Source organism: Agelaius tricolor, unplaced genomic scaffold, assembly GCF_023055355.1.
Source record: "Agelaius tricolor isolate 1412-34295 unplaced genomic scaffold, bAgeTri1.0.p SCAF_2, whole genome shotgun sequence".
Taxonomy (NCBI): domain Eukaryota; kingdom Metazoa; phylum Chordata; class Aves; order Passeriformes; family Icteridae; genus Agelaius; species Agelaius tricolor.
This window is the reverse complement of record NW_027269262.1, coordinates 62,931,012-62,945,256: the sequence shown is the minus strand read 5'-3', so window position 1 is coordinate 62,945,256 and position 14,245 is coordinate 62,931,012. Positions and strand designations below refer to the sequence as shown.

General features: G+C 39.1%; 1 protein-coding gene across 4 annotated transcripts in view; it reads left to right on the top strand.

Annotated features, from left to right (window-relative positions):
- Positions 1–14,245, top strand: part of EYA1 (EYA transcriptional coactivator and phosphatase 1) — a 159,752-nt gene that overhangs the window by 112,768 nt on the left and 32,739 nt on the right. For all 4 annotated transcript variants that reach the window (XM_071420946.1, XM_071420940.1, XM_071420962.1 and 1 more), the window contains 2 exons: positions 712–795; positions 6,647–6,736. In XM_071420946.1, coding sequence (XP_071277047.1) covers positions 712–795; positions 6,647–6,736 — 174 coding nt within the window. The remainder of the gene's footprint in view (positions 1–711; positions 796–6,646; positions 6,737–14,245) is intronic.

Here is a 14,245-nt window from a genome sequence, read left to right as displayed (position 1 = left end):
CAGGATTTAAAATGTTTGTATTTGAACACTTTGTTTTTCATTAAGTTATCATTTTGTGTGTGGTCAGAGAACAAATTTAAAACACATATTTTCCATTGTCTCTAAGCAAAAGAATTATTTACTGATGCCATAAGTTTTATGCATACATCATCCAAGCTCATAGTTTTTGTTCTTCAGATGCCTAAAATGCATGGAATTAACATAAGTTAGTTTTATAAAGAAATAAAGTGCTTAGCAGCAATCTGCTTTGCTTTGGTTTTAGAGGTAATTTTCAAGGGCACTTACATGAATTTTTGTAAGACTTTTGTTTTCTAAGACTGCAGAAATACAGAATTCTAACCCCAAAGATTTAATTTTCAGATGCTTCTCTTTGTTTATTTCTGTTTCTATCTCACATCAAGCTTCAAAAATTACATTTTACAGTTTCATTTTCTTTTTATATTTGACTAGACTATAATTCTATTCTAATAGAAGGATTTGATTTAATAGCAATTGTAGTAAAATGCTAACAGATTGTATTACCCTATCCTGGAAAAAAAAAATACAAACAACTTGTTAGTTTTGAAAAGAATGGCAGGGAAGCTATGGTTATAATATGCAACCATATCAGTACAATTTTCCCATTTTTGTGCTTACTGATTCAAATTTTAACTTTCCATTTCAAGTATTAGCTTCACAAAGGAACACATTGATTTGATTCTCTTTTTACAGAGAGTATTCATTTGGGATTTGGATGAGACAATCATCATTTTCCATTCCTTGCTTACAGGGTCCTATGCTAACAGATATGGAAGGGTAAGTGCCAAGAAACTGATGGAAATGTTCAGTAATATTTGCTGGTTTATGGTTGATACACAAGGAATGCCAGAACATTAGTTGATTTATAGAGGTAAACTGGTACTGGCTTTACAAGACAAAAAAATACCAAGCTGTTTCACATGTCCGTGCTTTGCAGTTGCTCAGCTCTTGTATTCAGTACATATTTAAATAATGTTGGGATACTTGATACTTGGGACACTCAAAGTTAATACTTTGACCACTTGAGGTTTGGTTTGTAGATACAGGTTGTCTGAAACCTGTTGATATCATCAAAATCTGCAAAGATCTGCATCTCCTCAGAGAGTTCCAGAAATTATTGCTATGATGGATTGGTTGTGCCCTGTGTTGAGAGGAAAAGAGGAAGAATGCTTTTGGACATGGCCAGATTAATCTAAAATTTTTTACCTTTGATTTTTTTTTTAAATCTAAATATTGACTGATGTTTTCAAAAGTCTGCTTATGAGTCAAATCTTTATATTATGCACAGTCTATAAATCATAACTGAACTGATGAATATGTCTACAGACAGCAGATTTCCTTGTAATTCTCAGAAGAGAAACATGATTTTAGGTGAATAAGAACAGTTTATGGAAGGAATGTCCTTATGAGATCAGACTTCTTTTTGTCAGGATTGTATTTGAAAGTTAACAGCTTGTGCTAAAATCTGCTATAGCCTTTTATGTTCACCTCCTGTGAGTTTTAACTGCAATGTGATTTTTTGTTAATCTCAAAAATTTCTATGTGTAAAGAACAACTACATGGTTTTGTCAGGCTTCATGTAATGCCTCTGTCTTCTTGTAAAGCTTCTATTTAGCACTAAAAGATTTTACCCTACACCCAGATGAGTGAAGGGCAAAGCTAACCTCCAGTTCAGTCTGTGCCTGGGTCAGGTTCTGAGTTTCTCTCAATAGCTTTTTGCACTATACAAACCTAAAGCAATACTACTTTGCAACTTTTCTTGCTTGTTCAGGTAAGGTTTGTTTGCAGAAGTGTTTACTGTAATAACAGTGTACCTGTTTGAGGAATATAATTAGGTTTTTTCATTATATGTCAGAAAAGCAAGTTGATTCAGCAGCCTTGGTTTCCTAGGTGTTGTTAGTTTATATTTAGTTAATTCAGCAGCCTTGGTTTCCTAGGTGTTGTTAGTTTATATTTAGATAGTAAAAAGAAACTCGAACTTAAATGTTTCAACAATTCTTGTATGGATATGCAATTTAGCACTTACAAAAGAGTTTTAAATATTTACCAGAAGTTGTTTCCCATTTTTCAAACTAAAACCAGCTTTTGTGTGGTATCCCAAAATCTATGACAATTTAGTTCAGAATGAGGAGAACAAGTCCCAGTGGTTACAAAAAAGCTCAGTGACAACAGAATCCCAGTGCTCTCAAAAATACTCAGTGACAACAAAATCTCAGCACTGGCTTTTGGCCAGCAGAGTAGCACTGGAAAAGCCTAATTAATCAGTCACTGCCATAGAAGTACTAATGTGAGCATATTTTTTCCACTTGTTACTAGTTCCCTGAAGTGGATCCATTAATTAGGACCTGAACATAAACACTTTATTGCTGGATGGTTGAAGTTGAGGGAAGTGGCTGGGATTCAGTTGCAAAGAGATATAAATATGTGTGCTGCAAGGAGGGGGCTGACTCCTGGTTGCAGCTCCATCACTGTTGGCACTGTTTACATAAAATGCAGCTTTTGCCCAGCTGGCTCTGGTTTCATGGCATCTGGCACAATATTCCTGCACTGCTAAATGACAGCCAGCTGTTGATGGTGAGAGGAATGATGGCATTGCTGCCTAATCTTTGGATAAATATGAAATCTTTTTGGTGAGGGGGAGCAACATGCCTGTCCATGGCCCTCAGATGATGTCATGAAACTGTGCCATTCTGATTTTGTTTTCTTAAGGTTTCATTCAAATCAGAGTTTCTCTTGGGCTATTGACAGCTTCAGACAACAGTTAGTAATTTCCAAGGATGTTAGAGAGACAGTGTCAAATGTTCAAGGCAAACATGCTAAAAGATGAGAATTTTAGGGTTTATTTGTGGCAGCAGAAGGTGCATGTTATTAAAAGTATTTGCCTGTGATTAATGGCCTTTAAAATCAGAAGTCCAGACCATTAGTTAATCTGAAAAAAAAGGAAAGTTGAGGGGAATTATTGTTCTTTTCACCTCTATTCTTGTTTATGAGCAATCCAACATCATGTTCTTTTATAAATCTGCACTGCGGTGAGGGCTAGAAATGTCCTTTTAAAAAATTAAATCTAGGGTGATCACATAATCATTAAAATACAAAAGCTGGATCTTCAAACAAACAAAAATGTCCTAATTAAATAATAGGGGATTTGGCAACTTGGCATTCAGCTCTTTTCATAATGCCTGAGCGAGTTTCATGGTGAATGACTATGAATGATGTTTGGCCTTGCTGCTGAAGGGATTGATTTTCTTTGCCTAATTCTCTCCCTCACTCTTCCTAACTTCTTCCTTGTGCCAGCTTTTTCTGTATCTTCTTACTTTTTCATCTGTTTTTATCACCTGCTCTCCTTTAGCTGCTATTGTGCTCTTTTTTCCTCCTGCTTTTTTCCTTCAGTTTTGTTGTAATATAGTAACACCATTTTTTTTCAGTTTACGCAGTCATGGCAAAAAATACTCCATAAAGCACTGCATTTTTATTTAAGGATTATTTGAATTTAGTGAATTTACTGGAAATGCATGAAACTCTAAGAATATGCCCTTCCAGAAGATTAACAAAAAAACCCAAAACATTTTTATTTGCTTTTGGATTTTTTTAACTATGTACAGAGAGAGATGTATTGATCAAATATAAAGTTACCAGTTAGTTGAATTCACATTAGGGCTGATTAAGTTTTGGCATTTGGAAAAAGTTGGAGCCCTTTAAGATCTTGGGGCAGGTGAAAATACATCTCAGCATTGGCACGGAATACTGTGGTCTTTACATACATTTCCATCCCCAGTGAAAGCAGTTATATGCAGAGGTTTTAAAGGAATTTTCCTTTAAATTATAAGCTATTTTATTGTGGTTTAATATACTTTAGAGATAGAGAAAAACAAAGCCTGGTTTCACTTAACCCTTCATTGTGACCTGTAGGCTTAAGTGGAAAATAAGCCTGGTACCCAAAGTGAACTTTCCTGTTTTTCAGCTTCTTGTTTCTCCACAAAACAAAGAAATCAAGTAGGTAGAATTTAGAAATTACATACAGGCAATGTTTTGGCTCCAATGCCAGTATTCAAAACAAAAGGCCTACTTAAGCAGTTTGACATTGGTATTTCTTTTCTTTAGTCAAACTGTACCTCCCTCAGAGATTTGTACCTGATTTTGACCATACCTGAAAAGACACTGACTGAACCTGCAAATCCCAGGCAACAAGAGGAGATTGTTAGCTTTCCTACTCATTGTGTGACACCTCACAATAATTAGTTAGCAATTAGTGGCTTAAAATTGCAAAAGAAGGTTGGGTATGGGATTATTTTTTAAAAACTTTGTTCTAGCCTTGTCTTTTTTTAAAGTTTACAGCCCCCTCTGTAATGTCTGATGGCAGAGTTTGATATCCTATGATGCTTTAAACCAAGGTTCTTGTGCTTTTCATTAGAGTAGTTGCAAGTTTGTGACTACACAGGTATTTAAAATGTTAATGCAGATAAGTTTTTGCTTCTGTTAAACATGTAGCTACCAAGAGCCACAGTTTAACATAGGTTTTGTGTTAAGTAGAACTGCCTATATAAAAATATTGTATTTAAACTAGGAATCAAGCTTTCTTTGAAAAGCAATCAATTTAGTGTGGATTTATTTAATCTGACACTTTCAGTAGGTGCCAATGAGTTTCTTACATTTTTTCTGCCTAATTAAATTAACCTAATAAATGACATTATTTTAGTATTACTTTGGAGAAAACCATTCTGTTTTATTTCTGCCATGTAAAAATACCTTGGAGTAAAATGGGTAGAAAGCTTTTTACAGACAAAACCCTCTTTTTACAGACTCAGAAATGTGATAAAAATGTTCAATAATAGTAAAAGCAAGTCATGTACACTGAAATGTAAAATATATATTTGCAGCCATTAGTCTGGCTGCAAAATGAGTCAAATGAGTTCATAACCAGTATCATGCTCTGTTCCCCATTTCTTCTGCTTTTCAAAATGGCATTCCTATTTAGGGATGGAAGTCAGAAGGGAATTATTTCTACCTTGTTGCATTAGTAGTTGATACTCAAGATGTAGCTACTGATCTTCATTTGCATCTTGGACCTTTAGCCCATCTAATTCCTTTAATAGTAGCGCAGAGGCTCCTGAGAGGTGTCTTCTGTTACTGCTCAGGCACAACAAAAATCTTTGTCTGTTTAAAAAAAAAAGAAGCCCGATGAGCTGTGTAGGATGATGAGGTGCTAACTGGGCACAAAGATAAGCAGAAATGTCAATGGGAAAAGAAGCCTCAGGCCCAGCTAGAGAGAAAATACCACCTGCTTTCCACCTCACATGCCTACAAAAGTAAAGCAGAGGAAGGCATCGGTCTACAAATAGAGCAACATTAAAACAGAGAGACGGAATACTTTTGTTCATATTTCAAAGTGTTTCCATTTGAACTAAGAAGCCAAATATTCCTTTTTTTTTTTTTTTTTTTTTTTTTTTTTTTTTGCTGTGCCAGATTAAATAAAAGACTTATTTTTAAGGGCAAACAGGCTGCCAAATCACCATTCTTTTCCAGCTCTTCACTAGTGACACATTTTGCCTTTTTAACCAGTAGTTACAGAAAAATGTTTGAAAGTTCAGAGATCATGTTGAAGCATCTATTAATTTGATTTAGAGGTGGAAAAAGAAACTAATGACTGCATCTCTTGCTTTTTAACTGTGACTTGTCATCAAGTTTAGAATATTAGCTTATTTTAAGTAAAATATGGGTTGCCACTTCTTCAGTTCTATTTAAAATATAATTCCTAACAAACTAACATTATTAATAGAGGCTGTTATGGGATACTATAACATGTTCTTTCAAACTCATGCTCCTGTGCTCTTGGATAGACTTGGCATTATAAATGAGAAACTCTATATCAAATGTATGTATTAGGCTCTCTTTTCAATTTTTCAGATTGAAAATATATAAAACAGCAAAAAAATCAAAACAAGACAAACATCTGTAATGCATTTGGTAACCACAATGCTGAACATGCTTTTTGAGTTTATTAGCTCAGTGAGGAGTAAGTTGTTATGGTAATTTCTGTAGAGAAGTTAAAGTGTGTTATGTATTAATAACAAACAATAGTTTTGTTCACTCTGCATGGGTGGGCCAAACTGTAAACATAATTAAACCTTTTTTGACAATCAAGGAGTGGTTTTAAATAGAATTACCATTTGCAAATAAAACATCAATTGTTCTTTGCTTTAAAGTCACTAGGTATTCCCAGGGCTGAAACCTGTCATTTGTGACCAGTTTATTTTGGGTAACAATAGTATTATCATACCCCTGCTTGATCATAAAACTTGTGAACAGTTGTAGAATCTGGAGAAGTTTTAGCTGAAATTGATTTGCCCTTTCTGCACAGAGAGCAAAGACCCAGTGCCAAGGATGCATGAGGGGGACCACAGAAGTCCCACTGCAAAATCAAGGAGTCAGTTGAGTTTAAGGCACATTTTTGAGTGTTACTGGGAAGTGCTGTAGTACAGGGTAAGAGAGTTACCGAACTGAAACTGACAAAGCAGATGTAGCATTTGATACAAGCATTATGTTATGAAAAGCTGTTCCTCCAGTTTGTATTTGGGTATATGTGTTAGGCACAGTATTGATGGTGTACTTGCTTAATTTCTTCTTTAAGGATCCTCCCACTTCTGTGTCCCTTGGACTCCGAATGGAAGAGATGATTTTCAATTTGGCGGACACACATCTGTTCTTTAACGATTTAGAAGTAAGTGTTCATTCTTTTAAAACACACAGAGATGATCTAATATTTGATATTTGTCTGGTTTTATGTGTTGTTAGATGCTTTGACAATTATTTGCAGGGTTTCAATACAGAAATGCTTAGAAAATAGCTATATCATTTAGTCATTAGGATATATAATAATATCTACACTAAATGTCTGCACTGGCCTTCAAAGGTTACTGCAGTTTAAATGGTAGAGTTTTGTCCTCACAGGTTTTAGCACTTATGATGACAGTAGACAAGTTTCAGAAGTGGATACACCGAAGGAACTATAAACATACAGAATTCAATAGTCTGCACAGGCCATTAAATATTAAATTCCAGCTTCTATAAACAGTTGATGGTTGGGTACAGATTTCTTGCTTTCATCCCACGGTGGGCAAGTGTTACCTTAGCCCCAAGGGACATGATAAATGTTGTATGGGCTGTCTGTGGGCTGTTCCTGGGGCTGCTGTGCCTGCAGCAGGCACGGGGCGTTCTGTGCCAGGGTCCCTCTGCCTGCAGCGAGGAGCTGTGGGTGCCTTGCCAAGGGATTTTTTAGCCTACACAGCCTATGGTTTGGCAATGCTTGGGAGATCCTTCCAGAGCTGTCCAAACTGCTGAAAGAGACTGTCACTCTAATGCCTGGCTGTTTCATCTTAAAAGGGAAAAAAGTAATTTCTGATCACATTTTCATAACGCAAAAACATGAAAACAGTCAGATTTCTTTCCCATCATAGTGAAGACAGCTGTTTATTTAAAATCCAGCTGTTAAGCAAGCTTGTGGTGGGGCTGCCAACACACATTAATCATCAAGTTGTTGTTTTGCTAGATTTTAGAATAGTGTGTTATTCCAGACAGCAAAAGAATCTAAAAGATTCAAATGCAACTTTTGCTGATCAAAGTTAATTGGCAGCAATTGGCCTTTAAATATTTCCTGATGTTTCCCTTTTCAAAATCAAGCAAAATACACCTTATTCAATAGATGAGCCAAAATAATTTGAAAAATGCCAGTGTGTGATAGACCTCAAATGTGGTTTGTCCAACATCTGTCCTATATTTTGATTTCTTTTCATCTAAAAAGAAACCACTCACAGATGATTTGGCATCTTAGAATGTAATGAAATTATTGAACATGCTTTTTTTCCTTCCATTCCTTAGAGTATTTATTTTTTATACTTACAGTAAAATGACTGGTTTCTTTAAATTTTGAAGTAGCATTTTCTTCCATTAAGGTGGTATTTAAAGATATGATTGTTTTGGATATAAGAAGCACCAATGAGTTGCCTGTATAAAACTTATTTTTCAGATTTATCTAAAAATATAACAATGCTAGTTATTTTTCAACTCTGTTTCTGATTATGTTTCATTTTAACCAGAGCAGAATGAAAAAGTACTACTCTTTCTGTATTTAAAGATATTTAATAAAGTTCAGTGTGTTTTCATTTGCTATGCAGAGCCAGATATGTAGCCACTTCATACAGGATTATCAACCTCACTGACTTTAATGGAAGCTAATCAACCACATCTTAGGGGTGGTAGATTATCTTCTGCTAATAGACATGTTGCAGCCTTAACAATAGAGCACAGTAGTTCATTCACTCAAGAACTTTGAAGCTGTGTATGAGAAAACAGCTGCTGGTTCATGGAGGCAGAGGAGCTCATGCTAAGCCTGATTCTTTGCATTTCCCCCATAACAAGCCAGTTTATGTTGTATGTCCAAACTGAAGTGCAATAATTAGTGTCTATACCCTGGCCTGCCTTCCTCACACATAGAAGCACCCAGGAGTGAGCAGCTGTGTGCTTGTCCTTGTACACCAGCCCTAATCCTCATGGCTGGGGAACAGGAGCTCCAGTCTGAGGGATCATGCCTTGTCCTAGGGGTGAAGAGCACGTTCAGTGTGCATGGACAAGCCTTCAGAGCACACAGTGAAAGGCTGTAAGGGAGCCTGTACTTTGTGGAAAGCTGCATGTAAGGACTAGACTTCATCACAGACTGGGGCTTTCAGTTCACCAGCAGTGACACAGTTTTTTGAACATGTCACAGAAATGTGGTGTTCTTGAAGGAGCATGTCCTCCTGGAGCCACAGTTTGTCATTCTTGTGAGCATCATCATTGAACTAGCAGGGCCAGCCGGTTTCCCAAAGGCTCTGACCTCAGGGCAGATTCCTCACATCCATCTCAGAAACTCAAAAGTCCTTGCTTGGTGGTTTGGAGTTCAGGCTGCTCACAGCCTGACAGGCTTCCAGCAAAACTGTGGACAATTTGGTTTGGATATGCTTCAGGCCTAAAGCATCTATTCTCACTGATGAAGAACTGAGTCTGAAAGATCTAGCTCAGGTCTAAGCTTTCCAGTTCATCAGCACAAGTATCTGGGCTCTTGGGATTGAAAACATTTGTAGGCACATTGCCTGTGAGCTGCAGAGCTTGGGTATCCATGCCCAGCAATAGTATGAAGAACAGCAAAGCAGGATTTGGAACATATCTAACCCACAGAGTAGATGTGTCTTTGAACCTAGGCTTAATTCAAAGTGGGAAAGTGAAAGCTGATGCCCTCTGTCTCACCCAGGCTCAGAGGGAACCCTTCTTGGCACATAGAGAGGCAGCTTTTAAAGGCAGGCAATCATCTGTCATAGCTTTGGCCTATGATGCACATTTTTCCAGATACCACAAGTTAATATTTTTAAATAAAAAAATCTTTCATCCAACATTCCAGAAAACTCTATGATCAGAATAACTCTCTTGTTATCCAAGTGAAAATACTTTTTCATCTTATAAAATGCTGAAGTCTGATTGAACATTTTGAATGCAAAGGACAGAGTTGCAGAAGTCATCTCTGAAGCACAGTTTGATTTATGTATGACCTAACTGGCTTTTCAAAGTTCAGCCTAGAGATTTAGTAATGTTATTAGGTTAAATTCTACAGTAGTCAATTTTTAGTCTGTGTAAAGTGCCAATGTGTATCAGTTGAATTTAGTAGGGGATACAGCCGGGTAAATGAATAATTTATTTTTATGTATGTTGTTCTTTATGTAATAATAATAATAATAATAATAATAATAGTAATAATAATAATAGTAATAATAGTAATACTTGTAATTGAAAATTTCAAACTCATTGAAAAAGTTCAGTCAGATCTCACTATCTAGCTTTGAAGTCAGTATTCTGTTTCTGGATAGGTAAACTACAGTTAGATTTGCACCCTTGCACTAGTTCTTATTTTATTGCTTTGAAAAAAAATAAAATAAATTGCTTATTTCTTTCACTTTTCACAGATTTATTTGGAGTAATTAATTCCAAAGTGATTTAAGAGCAAACAATTTCTGATCTTCAGGAATATTCCTTAAACAGCATGTTAAAGGGATATGAAAAGATTTTTAACATACTGAAAGGAAAAATATTAATGTTTACTTATGTATAATTCGATCTAAGTACCATAATAAACAGCATTTTCATGCATTAGCAGTAATTTCATAATGAAATTAGAGAAGTGTACTAGGCTAAACAGTAGAAGATAGTGCAGTGTTCTAAAAATTTTGATTCCAAAATCTGCATTTGGGTTTCTGAACAAGAGCTTTTGGTTTTCAGTATTGAAGTTTTTTATGTAAATGTCTCATACTCTCTGTTTTATAGTTGAATATTAATTGTGTGCAAGAGGGAATAACTACATTAATGTAGTGCCCTCAAGAGAACCACAGTTATCTCATCTGAAAAAAAAAGTTTGATTTTGCATGCTGATTATGTTGTGATAGAGATAATAAGGTATAATATTTTAAAGGTCTGTATGGAGCAATTATACATATTATGTATTTGAGGGGGTATGCTCCGGTGTTTTAGGGAAATGAGCAACTTGATGATAGGACTGAAATGTGACATCCACAGAGGTGATCAGCTCTGGTGCAGGTGTGTTCTGCAGCAGAGCAGGGGAGAGTGGCTCACAGGGAATGTGAGCTCCTTCCTCAGCCAGGGAAGGCCCAGGGGGGCACAGAGACCCACCAGGAGCCGGCTGCTCTTATGAGAGTGGCTTACTCTCCTGGCATGTGCGAGGCCAGGAGGAATGGTGGCCAAGCCTTCTTCCCAAAGTAGGCAGCCCTAGTGAGCACTGTGGCCAGGAGCACGTGGCCAGGGCAGGCAGACAGGTCATGATGTAGCAGTTTGCTTGGCAGGGTGTGCAGGGAAGGTGACAGCACAGAGGAGGGACATCCACTGGCCAAGTGCAGACACGTGAAGTCCGCCAGCAGCCAAGCACCATTCTGTAGCCATCTGCACAGGTCAGGGGCTCTCATCCCACCTGACTCCCAGGGCAGAATGGGGGGCACTCATCTGAGAGCAAGGCTGCAGCACAGATGGGGGATCTGCACCATCTGTCCTGACAGCGGCCAATGCCTCCACACAGGCAGGGCTGCTGAAGGACAAGACTGCAGTGCAGAATTCAGACTGCAGAAAGTGAATAGAGGCTTCTCCTGAGGCAGGGACAGGACAGCAGACCTGCCTGCCAAAGGTGTGGCAGGTGGCTGAGCTGCAGGAGGCAGCAGGAAGACTGCATAGCATCAGGGTGGCTGAGGAGGAGTTGTATAGCTGGTTCAGTGGAATTGCATAGCTGCTTCCAAGTGCAGTCTGCAGCAGACCCACAGCCCATGACCAAACAGCCAAAACCTCCCCCACTGGCACAAAGAGAAGGGGGGGGGAGCAGAATGTAAGCAAGGACCTGCAGGAGGAAGACGCCTCCCCAAAACCTGAGGTGCCCCTGCAGAACTGCTTCACTGCTGTGCAGATTGAAAAGGAGAGACACATCACACAGGAGAGATGCTGGAGCTGAGTAAGGAGCCTGACCCCATAACCCCCCCATGTAACAATGACAGCAACTAAGAGAAGGAGAGAGGTGATAGTAGTAGGTAACTCACTTCTGAGAGTCTTATTTGCCAGCATCAGGTGCTCTCTAGAGAGGTGTGATGTTTGCCAGAGCCTTGTATTAGGGGTATGTCCCTTGGGGTGTGCCCCCAAGACTGGGTGTCACCAATAGACTACCAAGCCTCATGCAGTCCTGTGTCTTCTGTCTGCTGCTGTTATTTCACATGGGCACCAGCAATACAGTCTGAGGAAACAAAAACAGTCAAGATGGATTACAGAGCCCTGAGAGCAGCAGTAAGGGATTCTAGAGTGTGGGTAGTTTTCTCATCAATCCTCCCAGCCATAAAAAAGGAGTTTGAAAAGACCAGTCAAATCTGGGAAATTGACAAATGGTTGCAGAACTCATACCCCAGAAGTTCAGGTATTTTAGAGCATGGGACTTGATTGAGAAACCTGGTCTGGTGGGGCTGATTGGCTCCATCTGTCAGAGAAGAAGAGCATCTTCAGTCATAGGCTTGAGGACGAGCTTAAACTGGAGGACTCCTGGAGGAGAGGAACCTCAATCCATCCCGCACTTACCCATCTGATACCTGTGGCAGCCATAGGTGTCCAGAGTCTGGAGTGGGATCACAGGTCAGCAGAAGAGCACATGAAGAACAGCAGAAAGGAATTCCAGCCACTCCAGCCAGTAAGTTGGCTTCCTCAGAGGCCCATCTTGAATGCTTCTATGCAAACACACATAACGTGGGGAGTAAACAGGAGGAGTTAGAGGCATGTGCATGCCTGCAGGTCTATGATCTTATTGGCATCACAGAGACTGGTGGGATGACTATTGTGACTGGAGTGTTGGAATGAAAATATGCAAGATGTTTAGGCAGGACAGGCAGGGGTGACAAGGAGGGCCTGTAACCCTCTGTGTCAGTGGATGTCAATGCTGAAGTGCATGGAGCACTGCTTGGAGATGGATAAGGAGCTGACTGGGAGTTTATGAGTCAGGATTACAGGGAGAGCAGGGAACAGGTGACACTAAGTGGGAGTCTGCTACAGACCACCTAACCAGGAAGATTGAGTGGATGAGGCTCTCTATAGACAGGAGCAGCCTCACATTAGCAATTTGTGGCTATGGTGAGCTTCAGCCACCCAAATATCTCTTGGAGGTGCAACACATTAGGCCATAAGCAATCCAGGAGGTTCTGTAATGTGTTGGTGATGACTTCCTTCTGCAAGTGGTGGAGGAGACAACAAGGAGAGGTGCTATGCTGGGCCTTGTTCTCACCAACAAGGAAGGACTGGTGAGGAATATGAAGCTCAAGGGTTGACTGCAGTGACCATGAAATGGTGGGTTTTAAGAGACTTGGGGCAGCAAGGAGGGTGCACAGGAAGCTCACAACCCTGCACTTTGAAAGAAAGACTTTGGCCTCTTCAGCAATCTGCATCTGGGTAAATCCAGGTACATCTGGGTACATTCTATATTGTCCAAATCCAGAGGAGACAGGACTGAGACCAGTCCTGGGTGGAAGGACTTGGAGGTGTTCAATGACAAGAAGCTAAACATGACCTGGCAATGTGTGTTTGCAGACCAGAAAGCCAATTGTACCCTGGGCTGCATCAAAAGCATGACCAGCAGGTTGAGGAGGAGATTGTTCCATTCTGCTGTGCTCTCCTGAGATCCCACTTGGAGTACTGTGTCCAGCTCTGGGGTCCCAACTAAAGAAGGGTGTAGAGTGAGTCCAGAAGAGGCCACAAAGGTGATGAGAGGATTGGAGCACCTCTCCTATGAGGAAAGGCTGAGAGAGTTGGAGTTATTCAGCCTGGAGAAGAGAAGGCTCCAGGAAAACCTTATTGTAGCCTTCCGGTACATAGAGGGGAGAGCCAGAGAGGGATTTTTACAAGGTGTCATGTAGTGACAGGACAAGAGTTGATGGCTTTAAACTGAAAGAGGGTAGGTTTGAATTAGGTATTAGGTAGAAATTCTTTAGTGTGAGGTTGGTGAGACACAGGAACAGATTGCTCAGGGAAGCTGTGGATGCCCATCCCTGGAAGGGTTCAAGGCCAGGCTGGATGCAGCTTTGAGTAACCTGGTCTAGCGGAAGGTGTCTTTGCCCATGCCAGTTGGTTTGGAACTGGATGATCTTTAAGGTCCCTTCCAACCAAAACCATTTTGTGATTCTATCTGCATCTTTAAAGATTGTATATGTTTGTACTGGTACTTTTAAAAGTTTATTCATTTTTTTGGCATATCGGGTGCATATTATAGCAAGGTATATTACAGGTATAACTAGGTATTGGAGTGAGTGAATTATTAGTAACATCTTATTTGAAAAAGTTAGTTCAGTGCTTTGCAAACTTTGTTCTAAAATCACACCATCTCATTAGATCTGTTCCTTTAGAGGTATATACTGAAGCTGAATATGTCACTTATTAAATCTTGTCTAATCTTGCCTAACACTTTTTTTTTTTTTGGTTTGTGTTGAATTCTATTGAAGTAATTAAAAGCAAATTCATTTGTAGTTTTATTTCATGGTGGTTTTTTTTCTTTTAGGACTTTTATTTCTGTTTGTTCATTTCATGGGTTTTGGTGTAGGCATTTGTGGTTGTGAAGGATATATATGCTCACCTATGGGTTCACAGTTCACTTCTGTTTGTGGAGTCTATGCAAAAT